The 19,382-nt window shown below is 46.6% G+C and overlaps 2 protein-coding genes across 2 annotated transcripts; both read right to left on the bottom strand.

Annotated features, from left to right (window-relative positions):
• Positions 1-5,289: 5,289 nt before the first annotated feature.
• LOC147270852 (uncharacterized) lies at positions 5,290-15,398 on the bottom strand. Its single transcript, XM_086201613.1, has 6 exons — positions 15,336-15,398; positions 15,007-15,222; positions 14,763-14,897; positions 14,599-14,667; positions 14,422-14,487; positions 5,290-14,310 (listed from the first exon to the last, which is right to left on the bottom strand). Exons 1-6 carry the CDS (start codon positions 15,384-15,386, stop codon positions 6,316-6,318), a joined length of 8,532 nt encoding a protein of 2,843 aa, XP_086057739.1. The 5' UTR covers positions 15,387-15,398; the 3' UTR covers positions 5,290-6,315.
• A 69-nt stretch (positions 15,399-15,467) lies between these two features.
• On the bottom strand, positions 15,468-17,814 carry LOC147270851 (uncharacterized). The gene is made up of 5 exons (XM_086205495.1): positions 17,704-17,814; positions 16,298-16,767; positions 16,086-16,189; positions 15,728-16,000; positions 15,468-15,608 (listed from the first exon to the last, which is right to left on the bottom strand). The coding sequence occupies exons 2-5, from the start codon at positions 16,398-16,400 to the stop codon at positions 15,468-15,470; spliced, it is 621 nt and encodes a 206-aa protein (XP_086061621.1). The 5' UTR covers positions 16,401-16,767; positions 17,704-17,814.
• Between the last annotated feature and the right edge of the window lie 1,568 nt (positions 17,815-19,382).

Below are 19,382 nucleotides of genomic sequence, written 5' to 3'. Positions count from 1 at the left end.
TGCGCTGCACAGTGTGAGAGCAGAGCTGAGAGCCGGCCCTTTAAGAGCCCCTCCCTTCTCTGCTCGCTCTCTGCCATCTGTGTCAGAGCTGAGAGCAGAGCTGAGAGCAGAGCTGCCAGCTGGCCCTTTAAGAACCCCTCCCCCGCTGCACTGTGTCTGATCTGTGCTGGAGTGGAGAGAGTGGAGGATTAAGAGAAATGTAGTGTGTAAAAGCTGAATAAGTCGGCATTCGTTGGTCAAAAGTCACACAAAATACCATATTTTTGTAGGGATTTTTGTCAGGAATACAGTGGTGTGTTTTTAAAAGCTGTGGAATGTATGGTGTAGATGTGAGAAGCATTTGTTTGAGAGTATGTACCCTGAGAGGACACGCTCTCCCCATTGACTTCCATTGTAAGGCGAAAAGTGTCTCCCCCACTTTGACGGCTCATAAAATCCAAACCGAGCGCGTAGTATATTAACCTTGAACAACTTTTAATCAGCACAGTTGGGAGAGTAATGTGTGAAAGTTTGGAAGCCCTGGCATTTACGGTTTAGGAGGAGATAGATTTTGTTCGGGGTGCAAAATTGTCCAAAATTAGACATTCGTGTCCAAATTGTGGACATCCTGTTACAGTTAGGTCAGGGGTGTGAGTGTATGATTTATCCGTCTTGATGAGACGAGTTCAATGGTGTTTGTCCCATGTCTGTAGGACATTCCTACAGTCTGTGGCGTGGTTTTTTGTGTATGTAGGTGGCGCTATTGGGTAGAGCGCCTCTTTTTTTTTTAATTATCGAATTTTTCGACGCACCCGATGTGCTTACCAAATTTGGTGAGTTTTCATGCATGTTTAGGGGGTCAAATTAAAGCTGCAAGCAGCGTTGTTAGGGCCTGAGCCCCCACGCGGCCTACGGCCGCGTCCTTGACACCGGCCCGAATCCAACGGTGTAATCGGCAAATCCCTAGGCCTTGTAGTTTAGGAGATACGAGCCTCAGTTCGCTGCACAGTGCGAGTGCAGAGCTGAGAGCCGGCCCTTTAAGAGCCCCTCCCTTCTCTGCTCGCTCTCTGCCATCTCTGTCAGAGCTGAGAGCACAGCTGAGAGCAGAGCTGCCAGCTGGCCCTTTAAGAACCCCTCCCCCGCTGCTTTGTGTCTGATCTGTGCTAGAGTGGAGAGCAGAGGAGGATTTGGCAGTTTAACTGACAAACACAGTCATAACTCTGCATATGTTGGTCAAAAGTGTAATGTAAAGACATCAGTTTGTAGAGTTTTTTCTCAGGAATTCAATGGTGTGTTTTCTGAAGGTGTGAGTGTTTTAGTTTAGAAGCTACAAGTGTTTGTTTGAGAGTATGTACATGAGGGCAGAGAAGCGCCAATTGTGGTTTCCATGACTACAGTAAACAAATCTCTGCCATGTCTGTCAGAGCTGAGAGCAGAGCTGAGAGCAGAGCTGCCAGCTGGCCCATTAAGAACCCCTCCCCCGCTGCACTTTCTTTGATCTGTGCTAGAGTGGAGAGAGTGGAGGATTAAGAGAAATGTAGTGTGTAAAAGCTGAATAACTCGGCCTACGTTGGTCGAAAGTAACACAAAATACCATATTTTTGTAGGGATTTTTGTCAGGAATACAGTGATATGTTTTTAAAAGCTGTGCGATGTATGGTATAGACGTGAGAAGCATTTGTTCGAGAGTATGTATCATGAGAGGACACGGCCTCCCCATTGACTTCCATTGTAAGCGTGAAACGTGTCTCCCCCACTTTGAGGGCTTATAAAATGGGAACCGAGCGCGTAGTATATTAGCCTTTAAAGATTTTTGAAGAGCAGTGTTGGGAGAGTAATGTGTGAAAGTCTGGAAGCGGTGCCATTTACGGTTTAGGAGGAGATAGATTTTGTTCGGGGAGTAAAAAAAGTCCTGATTTTGACAGTTTTGTCCAATTTGTGGACATTCTGTTGGAGATAGGTGAGGGGTCAGAGTTTAAGAATTGTTCGTCTTGATGAGACGAGTCCAACGGTGTTGGTCCCATGTCTGTGGGAGTTTTGTGTGAGGAGTTATAGCGCGCGAAATTTAAAAAAATTATCTTTTTTTTGTGTGGCTCCCTAGGTGGCGCTATAGACTTTAGTGGCGTTTTTGTTTTTGATTAGTGAATGTTGAGACATACCGAACGATTGTGCCAAATTTCAGCGAATTTCATGCATGTTCAGGGGGTCAAATTAGATTATGCGCGTTATGCGCATTATGCGCATATAGCGCGCACTCATTGAGAGCAAGAACAGTATAATACCAGGTTTTGAATGGGTGTGTATGTGAAAACTGGCTCCGGGCCGTCTGGCCCAGTTGCCTCATGGGTGTTGGGGGGGCCTGGGACACTGTTTAGTGTGTGTTTTTAGTGTTTTTAGTGCTGCTAATGTGTTGCTCTGCCGAGCAAACATAATAGGGTCTTCGCCAGAAGTACCTTCTGGCTCAGGCCCTAATTAAAGCTGCAAGCAGCGTTGTTAGGGCCTGAGCCCCCGCGCGGCCTACGGCCGCGTCCTTGACACCGGCCCCAATCCAACGGTGTAATCGGCAAATCCCTAGGCCTTGTAGTTTAGGAGATACGAGCCTCAGTGCGCTGCACAGTGTGAGTGCAGAGCTGAGAGCCGGCCCTTTAAGAGCCCCTCCCTTCTCTGCTCGCTCTCTGCCATCTCTGTCAGAGCTGAGAGCAGAGCTGAGAGCAGAGCTGCCAGCTGGCCCTTTAAGAACCCCTCCCCCGCTGCACTGTGTCTGATCTGTGCTGGAGTGGAGAGAGTGGAGGATTAAGAGAAATGTAGTGTGTAAAAGCTGAATAAGTCGGCATTCGTTGGTCAAAAGTCACACAAAATACCATATTTTTGTAGGGATTTTTGTCAGGAATACAGTGGTGTGTTTTTAAAAGCTGTGGAATGTATGGTGTAGATGTGAGAAGCATTTGTTTGAGAGTATGTACCCTGAGAGGACACGCTCTCCCCATAGACTTCCATTGTAAGGCGAAAAGTGTCTCCCCCACTTTGACGGCTCATAAAATCCAAACCGAGCGCGTAGTATATTAACCTTGAACAACTTTTAATCAGCACAGTTGGGAGAGTAATGTGTGAAAGTTTGGTAGCCCTGGCATTTACGGTTTAGGAGGAGATAGATTTTGTTCGGGGCGCAAAATTGTCCAAAATTAGACATTCGTGTCCAAATTGTGGACATCCTGTTACAGTTAGGTCAGGGGTGTGAGTGTATGATTTATCCGTCTTGATGAGACGAGTTCAAAGGTGTTGGTCCCATGTCTGTAGGACATTCCTACAGTCTGTGGCGTGGTTTTTTGTGTATGTAGGTGGCGCTATTGAGTAGAGCGCCTCTTTTTTTTAAAATTATTGAATTTTTCGCTTCACCCGATGTGCGTACCAAATTTGGTGAGTTTTCATGCATGTTTAGGGGGTCAAATTTACTTTTGAAGTGGCGAGTGTGACTTCGAAACATAATAGGGTCTTCGCCAGGGACTGGCTCAGGCCCTAATTAAAGCTGCAAGCAGCGTTGTTAGGGCCTGAGCCCCCGCGCGGCCTATGGCCGCGTCCTTGACACCGGCCCGAATCCAACGGTGTAATCGGCAAATCCCTAGGCCTTGTAGTTCAGGAGATACGAGCCTCAGTGCGCTGCACAGTGTGAGTGCAGAGCTGAGAGCTGGCCCTTTAAGAGCCCCTCCCTTCTCTGCTCGCTCTCTGCTGTCTGTGTCAGAGCTGAGAGCAGAGCTGCCAGCTGTTCCTTTAAGAACCCCTCCCCCGCTGCACTGTGTCTGATCTGTGCTGGAGTGGAGAGAGTGGAGGATTCAGAGAAATGTAGTGTGTAAAAGCTGAATAACTCGGCCTACGTTGGTCAAAAGTCACACAAAAAAACATATTTTTGTAGGGATTTTTGTCATGAATACAGTGGTGTGTTTTTAAAAGCTGTGGAATGTATGGTGTAGATGTGAGAAGCATTTGTTTGAGAGTATGTACCCTGAGAGGACACGCTCTCCCCATAGACTTCCATTGTAAGGCGAAAAGTGTCTCCCCCACTTTGACGGCTCATAAAATCCAAACCGAGCGCGTAGTATATTAACCTTGAACAACTTTTAATCAGCACAGTTGGGAGAGTAATGTGTGAAAGTTTGGAAGCCCTGGCATTTACGGTTTAGGAGGAGATAGATTTTGTTCGGGGCGCAAAATTGTCCAAAATTAGACATTCGTGTCCAAATTGTGGACATCCTGTTACAGTTAGGTCAGGGGTGTGAGTGTATAATTTATCCGTCTTGATGAGAAGAGTTAAATGGTGTTTGTCCCATGTCTGTAGGACATTCCTACAGTCTGTGGCGTGGTTTTTTGTGTATGTAGGTGGCGCTATTGAGTAGAGCGCCTCTTTTTTTTTTAATTATCGAATTTTTCGCCGCACCCGATGTGCTTACCAAATTTGGTGAGTTTTCATGCATGTTTAGGGGGTCAAATTTACTTTTTAATTGGCGAGTGTGACTTCGAAACATAATAGGGTCTTCGCCAGGGACTGGCTCAGGCCCTAATTAAAGCTGCAAGCAGCGTTGTTAGGGCCTGAGCCCCCGCGCGGCCTATGGCCGCGTCCTTGACACCGGCCCGAATCCAACGGTGTAATCGGCAAATCCCTAGGCCTTGTAGTTTAGGAGATACGAGCCTCAGTGCGCTGCACAGTGTGACTGCAGAGCTGAGAGCCGGCCCTTTAAGAGCCCCTCCCTTCTCTGCTCGCTCTCTGCTGTCTGTGTCAGAGTGGAGAGCAGAGGAGGATTTGACAGTTTAACTGTGAAACACAGTCATAACTCAGCATATGTGGGTCAAAGTAATATTTAAGACCATCTTTTTCAGTTGTGACTCCAAGTGCTGAGCTGACAGCATTGATCCGTCTGCCTGTCATCTTCTGTCCTACCTTTGTCTAAGTTTGATGTGCTTCTCCTAGTGAAGGTGTTGAATGACATCATCAATCCCAGGGTGATGGAGAAGTGCTCCTCCATCCATGTTGGTATCAAAGTGGTGAGAGTTGAAGTTGAGGAGGTAGAAGCTCCAGTTGGACCCAAAGTGTGACTGCAGATGTGACAGCTTCATATTGACCCTTGTGTTCATCATTGTCTGTGCTACCTGTTGGCTGTCACTTTACTGTGGTTCTTCCAGTTAAGTTGCTGAATATCATCAAGCATGAATGTGGCAAAATCCAGCATTGAAAACAGGACATTTGACTGTGGATTAGAAAGTTCAACATTCATTGTCCATGTACAGTTATTGTGACAATAAAAGACAGACATCAGCTGTGGTGAACATGGGAATTTATTAACTGATTAATTTGAACAAAAGGTCAATTAGAGACAGTCACTGCATGTGTAACAAAATGGAAATTATAAATCTGAAGTCAAATAAAAATGCTTTTAGAACATACAGTGAACATAATTAATGAAAGTAATTTAGAACTTAAATGAAATTTCTCCCCGTTGGGGTTCAATGAACAAACTATTTACAAGTTTAGTGAAAGAAACCCAACATTCCCACATGAGCAAGCACTTGGCGACGGTGGTGAGGAAAAACTCCCTTTTACAGGAAGAAACCTCAGGCAGAACCAGGCTCAAAGTGGGCGGCCACCTGCCTGGACCGGTTGGGGTTGAAAGGGAGAGGGAGAGAGATGGGGCTGGGGTGGAGAGGGGAGATAGACTTGGGGGTGAGGGGCGGGGGCAGTGGGAGAAGAGGAGATACAGAGAGAGAGAGAGACAAAGAGGGAGGGGGCTGAGAGGAGAGACAACAGGCAAAAATATACATGCATGATACATTTATAAAACATTTATAAGAGACCAACAGCAATAATGTGACAGACAGTGACTCACAACAACTATAAATAACAAACAACTATAAATATCAACTACAACAACTATAAATATCAACAACAACATCGTGCTGTGACCCATGATTGTCACGCAGCACCAGTGGAACCATGATTCGTGGAGCTAAACTACCAACTCATAGTCACTACAAAACTGCAGTAAGTGCAGTGCGTGACAGTGGAATAAGTTAATAATAAATACATGAATAAATACCTTAAAAACCGTGCATGTCAAGACATGCACAGAATAAATAGCCAAAGTTAAAAAGGTTTAAAAAGCTAAAAAGATTAAAAAGGGCACAGAGAGGTGGAGTGGGACTTTCTACACTAACAAATGCCAACAGTCATGCCAGGCTTCCTATCAACAACAGGTCCGAGTCAACTTGTCCTACCAGCACACACAGAGCCAACTGAGCTGACATGAGGCTAGTATTTGACCTGGGACAGCCATGTAGCTTTGACACTCAGTCATCCTGGTGGTCAGAATCGCCCTGGAAATCCTCAAAGTCATCCAAGCTAAACAAACTGGCGAGGTCATCTAACTCCCCCTGATCATCTGAAACAGAAAACCTACACAGGATCCCTTCGTGATCGCTGAAGTAGGCTGGCCAGACTGCACATTCCACGTCGTACTGTGACGTTTTAACGTAAACGTGGTCAATTAGCGTCCCCTTTTCTGTGGTCTCTTGTGTCACGTGTTGGGTGAACCCTTTTTCTTCCATAAATTTACAAATTGATGACCCTTTCAAAATGTTCTCATTAAAGTCTCCCATGACTACAACAGTGTTACTTGTCGGAGTTAACCAGTCAAGCAACCTCCCCACATTGCCTTTGAACAGCAAATTTGGATACGCTGGTGGACGGTAAATGACGGCCAGGGAAATGCTCAATTTTTTGTGCAGGCACACCAAGCACTCCAGATTGAAATCGGGTACCTGCAGAATGTCGACGTCCGAATGGGCTAAACTATACAGGCCGACGCCACCGCGTTCTAACTGCTGGAATTTGGAGAATGTGGGGTCAGCGGCGCTGTAACACAGAGACCGAGGACGACTGTGGAAATCGTAGCCGGAAATTTGCACACAGTCCAATGAGGACTGTGCAGTGAGCCATGTTTCTGTGACAGCAATGCAGTTAAGCTGCAAATGCTGCGTGCAGGACACCAAGTCTAGCAGGTGGCGACTTAAACTTTGTACGTTCATCAAATACACCGCGAACTGTGTATTTGATGAAGGCTGCTCAATCAAAAATGGAGGCATGCTAGCCATGGCCTCCTTAATGGTGTCCTTGCAGTAAATGGCTTTCTCTTCAAAGTCCTTGATGATCAGTCCCGACAAGGCCCTAACACGACTGAGAGCTACATACGCCTGCCCAGGTGCAAATACCTTCTTTAAACTGACAACAGCCTGGTCTACAGTCAACCCCTGTACTTTGTGGACTGTACAAGCCCACGCTAGCCTGAGGGGAAACTGCACCCGCACACAACCGCGCTTCCTGGTCTTCTCCCTGTCTGGTTCAATAGCAGTAGAATGCCTGTATTCTACTGCTGCGTGTGGACGCTCTGTCCTCCTCTGTCTGCCAATATTGTCGTCATCGAACTTGACGTAAATTCTCAGAGGAAATGTGGGGTCGGGGCCAAATTCAATGTAGCTGACAGTGCCACACGCGCCATTGACCAGACCGTCCTGGACGTCGACGTTACGACAGAGCATGACTCTGGCGTTTTTGGCCAAACACAATTTAGATTCCAAACACGTGCCCTGCCCCTTGCTAATGATTCCAGGTTCCAATTTGCCGGTTTTGCGGTTCGGCGTAAAGTCTTTAGCGTCAATTTCAACGTAATCTGGGCACGTGCGGAACAACTGGTTCAAATTAAATTCTTCCACTTGCACATTTGTGGTGAAAATATGCAAGGCCGAGCTATCTTCCCCTGTCTCTCGCGATTTCAAAATTTGGACGTCGCCGTCTAACATGGGGGTTTTCTTGGAACGCACCCGAAGCCTGTTCAACATCTCAGCAAAGGAGCTGTCCTTCTGTCTGACGACAGTAGTCAGCTCCACCACGCTAAAGTGGCACCACAGGTCCACACCAACCTGACCAGCGTACAGCGGCTTCCCTTTAACGGGAGGCAACTGGTAGAAGTCACCGACGGCTATGACGCTAACATTACCAAATGGGGAAAAGTCACCGGTCTGTTTTAACTGCCTCAACCTGCCGTGAACGTATGCCAACAGATTGTGATCAACCATGCTAATCTCATCAATGATGACAATTTGGAGGTCTCTAAATGTGGCCCTTAGAGAGTTCAGTTTGTCTTCTCCCAAGGGTGTGTAAGGCAAGCTGGAGTGTGTGCCAATACTCAGCGAGTGATGAATTGTTGCTGCATTTAAAGTGTATGCAGCTATGCCCGTGGAGGCCATTAACAGAACCGAAATGCTATCTGGTTGATGACAAAGTGTTGCCAGCAGTCTCCCGGCCTCGTACTGAATGGCCCTAATTAAGTGACTTTTCCCCGTCCCTGCACCGCCTGTCAAAAACACATGCAGAGGCTCTGGGTTCTTACCCATGGCCTTCTGCAGACACCACTGTCTAACTTTGTTGAAGACAGCCATTTGCGTCTCGTTCAGAGACCTAACTAAGGCCAAGCCGTCACTTCTGGGCAAAATGCTCCTGTTCCTCTCCAAAAACACATCTGTTTTTGGTTTGGCAGCCGCCAAATCGGGAACATTTTGTAAGGCGTCGGCCAAATGCTCATCAGCATTTTCGCCTTGCCTTTGCTCTTTCATTTCCTCTAAACACTCGAGGCGTTCCGCTTCCAGCTCAGGACAGAGCTCCCCCCAAACATCCTCATCGACCTGACCTTGCTGAGCAATCTCCTCAGCGTGATCCAACTCAGGACAATCGACCTCAAACCTGGCCCTGTTCTCATCAACGACGCTTTGCACCGACTTCACCGAACCGTCCCTAAACCTAACCTCTCCATCCTTATAGAACTGACTGAACAGATGAAACCCCTCAGGTTTCAGATCTGCGTCAATTCTGTAATGGAGATACATCTGAAGCAGACTCTGATAGTGTGCTTCCTCCTGTTTTTCTAAGTCGAAGCGCATGTAGCGCACAACAGCGAACTGAGACCGCGTTCTCCTCAAGATGAAGCCAAGTCCATTCTTCAGTTGAATCATGTTCTTGGACTTTTCATTATTGCTGAGAAGTCGATACTCAGACGCAAACGTAGCCATACACATGTCGTCAAACACCTGGTCATCTGGCCTGCTCCTATACCTATCAACGATATTCGGCATCCACATATCCTCTGACCTCATGTCACCACAAGCGGCTTTCTGCCTCAACACACTGAGGGGTAAACTCATCCTAACTACATTTGCCCCTGTTGGCACAAAAACAACCTTCCTGGAACACTCCCTCAGATGCATGTTCGTTAGCCTGTACACCGACTCCTGGGCACAAACGTCCCTGTTGTGCAAATACACACTTCCTAATTTTTTCAAAGCCTCTCTAGCAGAGAGATTTGATTGTTTGGATGCTTCTTTTTGTGCGTTGGCCAATAAAAGCCCAATTTCTCTCTCGGCTTTGGTTATATACGAAATGATGTAAATGATTACTGCATAGGCATCGGTGACAAAGCTAATGTCCATGTTAGCATTCCAGCACTTCAACAATTTCTTATTATACTGGTTCACCCAGACGTCCTTTACCCCTCTTTTATAGACTACCCTAGTCTTTGTGTGCAGGCGCTTATAAGCCAGCTCAAAAATGTCCTGATTAATGCCCAGAGTCTGGAACAAGTGGTCCACACTAGCGTAGGCCACTTCTCCTGCGTCCGCTTTTTTAACAGCCTTCTTCACGGCTTTCAAAATGGCGTGTGCCGTCTCCTTATTAATGGGATTCGTGTCTTGGAAACAATTACAGACCGGCACGCTTGTTGACTGAGGATTCTCTCTGGCCTTCGGATCACAGGTACAGGTTTTAATTTCCGTTTTACAAACAAAAGTCCGGGCCGAAACAACTTTTGGGAAATGGAAGCGACACGTTCCGTGTTTCAAACAGGATTTGGTGTGTCGCCTGGAGTGGGCTTGAACCGATGCCACGATAGCCGATAACGTGTCATCGTCAGGGTTTAAGTCGCAGGTGACATATTGGTCAATAAATGCCACCACCTCCTCATCTGTGTTCTTATCAATTTGGGGAGCCCCCTCAATCCAAAACAGACAGTGGACATGAGGGGAGCCGCGCTGCTGAAATTCTACCCTATAAAAGTAATCTGTGATTTTGCCAATTGGTTGTGAAGGAGACTTGAGAACCTCGTTCAAGAAACAATGCCACCTGTAATCAAACATCCTCGCGGCTGTCACGGGGTTCCTCCGCAACAGCTCGCACCTGTCTGCCCACTCCAAATCCTCTACCGTCTGCGTTCTGCCCTCCTGCTTCAGGATACTGGTCAGAAGATTCTGCCAGCGCAGATCAGCAGACGAAAACGAACAGAACCACGTCGGAATCCCCAACTGACGGACGCATGCTAACAGGTCCTTTTGAACCGACTGCCAAAAGGCAGGCGTTCCTCGAATGGGCTTCAGAAATCTGAAGCCCTCGTCGACCTGCAACATCTGCTTCAAAGTGTCCTCGTTCATCAGCATCGCTGCGCTAACCTTCTGGGACTTCTGACCTGCCCTACCCTTACGCCCTGCCACGGAAACTTTAGAGGACACTTGCTCAGCCTCAGACATGTACTGACTGAAGAAAATGTACTCAACGTTGCCGGAATAGCGGCCATCCGCATGCATAATCCGGTTGTTGAAGTACCGCGTCAAAGTCAACGCTTGCGAGCGCCCGTCGTGAAATGTTTTCCTACCCAGAGGAAACAAGACGGGGAAACACTTGGCCTCGTTCGTCTGGTCAGAAAGCAGCCTAACTGGACTATTCCCTTCCGCAGGCGCCACGTTGATTATGTCCTCGAAATACTGGTCTAATGCTTCCTGACCAATATCAACAGGCATAAGACAAGTGTCCTGAAACATGCAGTGCTGCTGTCTGTCATGCAACAGTTCATCTTGTATTATTTCTGTTGAATCATCTATCACGTCGTCTTGACCACCTGACGGAGCTGTCACCGCACCCTCTGAAACGACCTTCTTCTGCTCACAAGACTCTGCCCCATCTACGACAGCTCCGTCCTCACCGTCAGACTGAACCTCCTCAGTCTCGCCATCGTCCTGGCGACAAAAGTCATTGACCCAATCCTCATTGAAGTCAATGTCCTTGTAAAAAGGATTATTCCTTTTTAAAAAGTGCAGCGCCTGTCTTACTCGTGTACTATCGACAAACTGATATCGATAATGGCCTTTGTAGGTCAACTTGCGCTTAAGTTTGACCTGCATCATGGACCCTTCCACGCTAGTCCTAGGCAACACATTGGTTGTCTGCACGACATTAGCCGGAACGCATGTTACCGGCCCATGTACTCCGTTCTGCCCCCCTTTGGGCAATGCCAACAATTTCATGAACGGAATATGCAGCGCAATCAAGTGTTGCTCCAAGCTATTTAAGCATCCCAGTTCCGGCGGAATGGGATCAGGTGTCAGGTTGTTGACCCAACACTCAGCTGGAATCTGCCCTTTGGAAATTTTACTGTGACACGTATGGCAGATCCAAAGTTCCCCTCTACAAGCTGCCAACCCACAAGGCACAACACAATCACTACCACACCTGTGCAAATACGTGTCACTTATGCATCGGTTAGCAACCGCAACTCTAGCAGAATTTCCAGCGTACATTTCATAGCTACAACCCAGCACCTGAGTTCTGAACAACAACCGATGACACACACAACAAATGAACTCAGGGCCGTCTCTAACCTTTTCCAAGAATTGTTCCATGACAAAGTTGAAGTCTTGACACTTTACAGCTGTTTCCTTTCTACTCTGTCTAACCGTAGCAATAAGTTTCTGCTTAACTTGTGGACTGTGATGATACTTTGTCTTCATATGATGGCTACTCCTGGCTCTAACTGTATGTCTATGCAGAATATTCTCTTTATATTTAATGAAACTCCTGTCTTTAACATGTTGTCTATGTAGAATGTCTTCTCTGTATTTTTGAACGCTCCTTGCTCTAACTTGCTGTCTATGTTGGATATTAGCTTTATATTTGGCTACACTTCTGGATTTAACTGCCTGTCGATGGTGGACATTGTGTTTATATTTTTCCACACTTTTTGATTTCACATGCTGTCTGTGCTTTATGTTTAGTCGATATTTTACAAAACTGTAAGCTTTACTTTTGTCCTTCACTTTCTTTGTATGCTGGGTGTTTTGCTTGTAGTGTGTAGTACTCCTCGTTCTACTCTTTTGTTTTACATTCTGTTTATATTCCAATAGCGTGTGATACTTAATTCGACTCAGTAAATTTTTCCTCTGTCTATAGAAAACGTTGTCAGAATAAGATTTTTTGTAAGTCAAGTTTATTTTGTCCCTTAGGATTTTTTTTTGTCTCCTTCTCTTTTCTGTCAAATATTTGGATATTTGAGGGGTAGTATTAACATCTATCAGAGTATCTGGCACAACCTTCTCAGTGTCAAGACCTTTGTCTGAAACTACAAATGGAAAGGTACATCCTATGGATTTCGTGTCCAAAACATTCTGAATTGTAGTCCTCAAGGTGTAAGTGCTCACATCCTCAACTTTACAATAACCATAACACGTCTGTTGTCCCGGCTTTAACACACAGACCACATTCTCAAAATGCCTGTCCAGGATGTTTTGTACATAAATGCACTGCGAGTGCAAAAGGTCACCGGTACTGCTATACTTAATCCAACGTCCATCCAGAAAAGTAAAAACACTAACTCCTAAGAAATCAGCCGTGACCTGTATCTCCACCTCTGTGGCCCAAGTGTTAACATATTTCATCCTGGACTGCTGGAGGTACTGTGACACAGAAGAATACTGTCCTCTCAAAAGAGAGACATATTTCTGAGCATTTCTCTCCAGCTCTTTACAAACTGCTGACCTAATCTTCCGATGGTGCTTCTGTGAGCCACTCACTGCCTGAGAGATGGCCCTGAAAAAGCAGTTCCCATCAGCAACGATCCTCTCATTCTTACATGGAGGACCAATCAATCCAACTTCTGTGGAGAGTGGAGGATTGAACTTGTCAAAGCCAATGTTTAATTTTTGACACAAAACCTGACAATTACGTACACCGAGAGGACAAAACAGCAGCGTGTCATTAGTGACCGTGCTAATAATTTGTACATCTGTGTTAAGCGTACAGTCTTCAAGCGTTTTTAATTTCTTTGACACATGGGTGTCAGGAGAAATTTTGCGCTTTATGCCGTGAATACCATGTGGTTCTTTGTGTAACGCAGCACTGACATTACAAGATGGAGTCTGGTCAGCAATGTTAGACATGGCCAGACTTGGAGGTACGGGAAGAACACCTTCAGAGATGTTGACGTCATCATGTACTGTTTCGGCAATAAAAGCAGACTGTCTCGCTTCACTTGATTCAACCAAACAACTCTCTCCAGATGGAACTGGAATCACATCCGGACACACAACAACACCACAGAGTTCAAAAAGTTTCTGGTTTGAACTGAGACTCTCAGCCAAACAGCAGATGTAGTGGTGCAGGTCATCAACACATGCAAAATGCAGAACCACACTGGTACCACGGCAATGTGACAAGCCACTATAGTTACGTGAGTGACTGTCAACAACAGCAAACTGTCCATCCTGATGGATGATGGAAGTGGTGTTCCCACACAGTGTCATAAGACATGTGCTGTACTCACTGAAGATCCTGGCCAGTCCATCACGCAGACTGATAAAGACACCAAAGTCCACCAGTTCCCCTTCAGTCACACCAACTTCCCCCAACAGTACATCCCCAAAATGGAAGCTGCATATCTGTCCATCAACTTCCAACTGCTGCGGTAAATCAGGAACAGATAGCAGATTTGAGGGATGTGTAAAAGAGCCACTGTCACGCAGGAAGGTGTATAACTCATCACCCTCCAATAAGACCTGATCCAGATCACACCTCTTCCAGGAGAACACACTGCTGAAAGTGTGTTTGGCTAAGCTGACCAAAGCAATAGCCATACACTGCAGTCCTCCATACTTAAACTGCTCATGTCCCTGGTGAAATGAGCCCTTCACAACCTTACATATCTTAATCCCTCTGCTATTAGGAGCCACCATTGCCACATCATTGCCATTGGAATCTGCTTTAGCTGCTCTTATATCACGCAAAGAGAACATGAAAAAGTCAGACTTAGCTTTGCTGGGCGTGTGCGTTGTCTGCGTCGGCTCCTGGACAGTCGATTCCGTCAGCAAGGCCGGGCAAGCTGCGGCAACCTCCCTCCTCAGACCCTCTGGCACCACGGCAGCAGACAGTGGCACCGCAGACTCCTCCACGCACGCCTTGGCTGCCGCCTCCACCTGATAGAAAATGAAAAGAGAATGTAAAATGTAAATGAAGTAGGAGAGGAAATGTTGGTGATTTGAATGAGCCACAAGAAGTAAACTGTATGTAATTAAAGGCAGGCAAACCTGCTGCGCTGCTGGACGGGGCTTGGAGGCGGACACGGTCAGATGGGCAGGTGGTGTTGCCAGCACCTAAATAAAGAAAACGAGAGTAAGTACAAAAGAAGTGGATTGAAAGGTGTAAGTCAAAATGCAGGTATAAGTTATATTGCAGTTGTTGGAAGAAAATATAAAAACACCAACCTGTCGCTTTCCTCCTTTGGGCTTTGAGGCAACACGTTGTCGCTGGCGCTTCCCGTGCCCAGGGGAAGGCTGAAAGAAGAAGAGATTTTTTTTTTTTTTTTATTAGAACATCTGATATGCATGTAGGCTTTCAACAGTAGATGTAATGAGTGGTATATAGTTACCTGGCCAGCTGGTGGAGCAGCAGTGCAGCCAGAGCCAGAAGAAGGTGAAACCTTCTCCATGGCATCCAGCATGTCACTGCTGAACCACACCGGGTTGGACGGGATGGGAGACTGTCGGGCCGGAGGTGTACCAGTCTTTCAAGTAGAAAGCAAAGAGGGAAAGGAGCACAAATATTAGTTGTTGTTCATAACAAGAAGATTTAAGAAATGTGCATTTAGATAATATAATAGTGAAATACATTACCGCGCATGCCCGTCCAACGACGGTCCACTCCCGGGGGTCACGACGACGAGGCACAGGAACGTGTCCCGTCACGATCACCCTGGGAGACACCCTCACACGCGGCGATGTGCGGGGTGACACGGTGGGCTGTGGTGGAGGGGGGGCGAGCTGATGGACCGCGGCGTTCCACAGCAGGTCCACCACAACCGGCATGCCATCGGAGTCGCTGAGGTGAACCTGAAAGACAGCAAAACAAAGTAGACTTTAATGGCGTAGGGTCAAGTAGCATGGAACAAGAGGGAAAGTAAAGCATGTCACATGTGAAATTAACAACACTGTGCTGTACTTACACCGTCGTGGCACCACAGCTCCAACCGATGGACTGGGAGGTGCTCCGCCATAGACACGTATGGAATACCTGGAAGATGTAGACGGCATAAATATCTATGGTAATGGTGTAATGTGCATAAAATAATAGAACGTCAAAGTATGAATGTGATGTAACAAGGAGACGTGAAGAGTGACATACCCATGCGCGCTGTGACACGGCGGTATTCCTGACGTAGCAGGTCCTGCAAGGCCGGATCGATGGTTAAGCGTGGAGGGAAATCCATCACTAACACCTTGAAGGGCGAAATGAAATAAATGTCTTATATGATTGTAAATAATGACATAACTAAAAAGTGTGACTGTGTAGGAGGGAAGACATAATAGTAACAGTATATAACAAACAGAAGCTCACCGTCGGCCAGAGGCTGCTGACTGTGGTCAGGAGAGCACGGAAGTCCAACGCCGCCTCACCAACAGTCCTGCTGGCTGTGAGGTTGTTGCTGGGGGCCCCCACGCACACCAAGTCCGGGGTCCAGGGGAGGGTAGCATGCATGACCTCGGTCCTGAGGTCAGAGGCGGCTCCACCTGGAACGGATAAGAAGCCAAAAGTGAGAGAACCTTGCGGCATACTCACGAACCCGTCGACGATGGCACGCAGGTGGGAGTCTCCGAGGACGAACACCATCTGTCACAGAAGCACATGTTTAGAACAGACAGCAAGGATGAGTGCGTAGATGCATGCAATAATGTAGAATGAAAAAGATCAGTACCTTCTGGCCCGGGGACTGAGCAGGAGTGACAAGCTTCACGGAGTGGTTGGTGTAGAGTGAAGTTTGCCATCTCCGCACGCGATGGCGGTGTCCGGTACCGCGCCCTGTTAGGATGGAGATGTAGAAGAATGTGAGGTCATGGCTGACATGTTTTTTTGTGGCAAGTGTTTAAGTGGGAGCGGCAAGGTATTTAAAGAATAGGTAATACATACGAGCAACAAACTCGGGGATAGGTGGCCCAGGGATCCAAGGCTGCCTCTCCGCCATCCTCCGCTTGGTCGCCTGGGCACGCCGGTGGGCCTTCGCACGGGGCATCTATAAAAGAGAATGTATATTGTTTGATCGTTCACAATGAAAGCATGAGACTATATTATGCTATTTGTACTCACAAACGGGAGAGATGTTCACTTCTAAAGTGAGGTAATTAAAAATTGCAACTTACCTTGGCAGTAGGAGATGGGCAATGTGTAAAAGTAGTGTGTGTGTGTGTGTGTGTGTGTGTGTGTGTGTGTGTGTGTGTCTATGTGAACGAATGTAGAGTTGTTAAAGTATGCAAAAGTTATGCGTTTGAGTAAATGAAGTGAGTATGTAAGTATGTGTTGAGTTTGCAGATGAGAGTAGTCTGGAAGAGTAGTTGTTGATATACGAGATGTAGCAGACCAGCAAGTTACAAGCAGGTAATCTGTAAGGTAGACATGACGGTGTTACAAAGTATTGTTTTATATACACACATATAGACATACAAGATATACAGATAAACACACACCTATAAACATACATACACACCTTCAGACATAATCTATATAAAGCTATTATTCATGTGAAATGACGGCATTAATGAACGTGTGTAATAATTATTTGTAGTGATTGACAGTGTGAAACGATATAAGTATGTATAATATAATTCACTGTTATACAATATAGAGAGAAAATCATTAAACAACTCAAAAACATCAGAAGTATGATATAAATTTTAAAAAATGGTTAAATGGATACAGTAACATAAGAAGCTGTTAGTCATGTGAAATGATTAAGTAAAAGGGACAAGGTAGCAGTTCCTGGCGGTGAGGCGAAATGGCATTGATTTCGTGCAGCGACACGAAATGGCGGAGGCGAGGGGCCTAGTCGAGGCCAGGTGAAATGGCGGAGCTAGCGGCCTCGTCTCGAGACGCGAAATGGCGGAGCTAGCGGCCTCCTGTGGAGACGCGAAATGGCGGAGCTAGCAGCCTCCTGTGGAGACGCGAAATGGCGGAGCTAGCGGCCTCGTCTCAGTGACGCGAAATGGCGGCGGTAGCAGCATAGTTGCGTTGAGGCGAAGAGATAGCGGCTATGTGGTGGTGAGTTTAAAGGGCAGACGCCCGAACCTGGCGACTTCGTGGTGGTAAGGCAAGTCGGTAGAGGTGTGAAGGTAGCGGTGGAGAGGAGGCGAAATAGACCCGAGGACCTAACAAGTTCGTCAAGGTGAGGCGGAATGGCTGAGGTGCGGATGTAGCGGCGTTTACGGGGTACATGGTAGTAGGGGAAATACGGTGTCCCGTAACAGAATGAAGCAAAAATGAGCATTTGAAACATGGCTGTAAGTAACAAGAAATCATGCAAATGAGACAGCAGCACTCACCTCCGGTCGGACGAGCAGGAGAAAATGGCGACGAAGCAGTCAGGTTTTATGAGCTCCTATGAAGAGACGTCACGGAGTACAGAGTGGCACAGCAAGGGATTGGCAGAGAGGTGGCATGAGGACACGTCATGAAGTGCATTGTAGCACAGCAACTGATTGGTAGAGAGCTGTCAGATCTGACCATTGAGGGGAGAGCTGAGACTTCACAGAGCCTTGTTGCTAGGGTGTGAGAGCCCCTCCCTTCTCTGCTCTCTCTCTGCCGTCTGTGTCAGAGTGGAGAGCAGAGGAGGATTTTGCCAGTTTTACTGTGAAACACAGTCATAACTCAGCATATGTTGGTCAAAAGTGTAATGTAAAGACATCAGTGCGTAGAGTTTTTTCTCAGGAATTCAATGGTGTGCTTTTTGAAGGTGTGAGTCTTTTAGTTTTGAAGCTACAAGTGTTTGTTTGAGAATATGTACCATGAGGGCAGAGAAGCTCCAATTGTGGTTTCCATGACTACAGTAAACAAATCTCTGCCATCTGTGCAGGAGTGGAGAGCAGCTGAAAAGTGTACATTTTTAGTGTGTGAAAAGCAAATAACTCTTCATTTGTTGCTTGGAAGTGGAATATAATTCCATATTTTTGTAGAGATTTTTCTGAGGAATCCAGTGGTGTGTTTTGTGAAGCTGTGAGAGTTTCAGTGTAGACGTGACAAGCGTTTGTTCGAGAGTATGTACCATGAGAGGACACGGCCACCCCATTGACTTCCATTGTAAGCGTGAAACGTGTCTCCCCGACTTTGACGGCTTATAAAATCCAAACCGAGCGCGTAGTATATTATTCTTACTGAACTTTTAATCAGCACAGTTGGGAGAGTAATGTGTGAAAGTTTGGAAGCGATGCCATTTACGGTTTAGGAGGAGATAGATTTTGTTCGGGGAGGAGCAAAAGTCCTCATTTTGACAGTTTTGTCCAATTTGTGGACATTGTGTTGTAGATAGGTGAGAGGTCAGAGCGTATGAAATTTTCATCTTGATGAGACGAGTGCAACGGTGTTGGTCCCGTGTCTGTGGGACATTCGTGCAAGCAGTTATAGCGCTCCAAATTTTTTGCGAGTTTTTTGTCTCCCTAGGTGGCGCTATTGAGTTTTGGCGAAATTTTTTTTTTAAATATCAAATTTTTCGCCGGACCGGACGTGTGTGCAAAATTTCAGCGAATTTCATGCATGTTCAGGGGGTCAAATTAAGCGTTAAAGATTCCCGGATGAAACAAAGAATAATTAAAGCTGCAAGCAGCGTTGTTAGGGCCTGAGCCCCCGCGCGGCCTACGGCCGCGTCCTTGACACCGGCCCGAATCCAACGGTGTAATCGGCAAATCCCTAGGCCTTGTAGTTTAGGAGATACGAGCCTCAGTGCGCTGCACAGTGTGACTGCAGAGCTGAGAGCCGGCCCTTTAAGAGCCCCTCCCTTCTCTGCTCGCTCTCTGCCATCTCTGTCAGAGTGGAGAGCAGAGGAGGATTTGGCAGTTTTACTGACAAACACAGTCATAACTCTGCATATGTTGGTCAAAAGTGTAATGTAAAGACATCAGTGCGTAGAGTTTTTTGTCAGGAATTCAATGGTGTGTTTTCTGAAGGTGTGAGTGTTTTAGTTTAGAAGCTACAAGTGTTTGTTTGAGAGTATGTACATGAGGGCAGA

The sequence above is a fragment of the Aulostomus chinensis genome, chromosome 1 (assembly GCF_037954235.1).
Source record: "Aulostomus chinensis isolate RoL2024-O1b breed Wild chromosome 1, RoL_Achi_v1.0, whole genome shotgun sequence".
In the NCBI taxonomy this organism is placed as follows: domain Eukaryota; kingdom Metazoa; phylum Chordata; class Actinopteri; order Syngnathiformes; family Aulostomidae; genus Aulostomus; species Aulostomus chinensis.
Note: the sequence above shows the minus strand (reverse complement) of the source record. Positions and strands in the feature narration are given on the sequence as shown.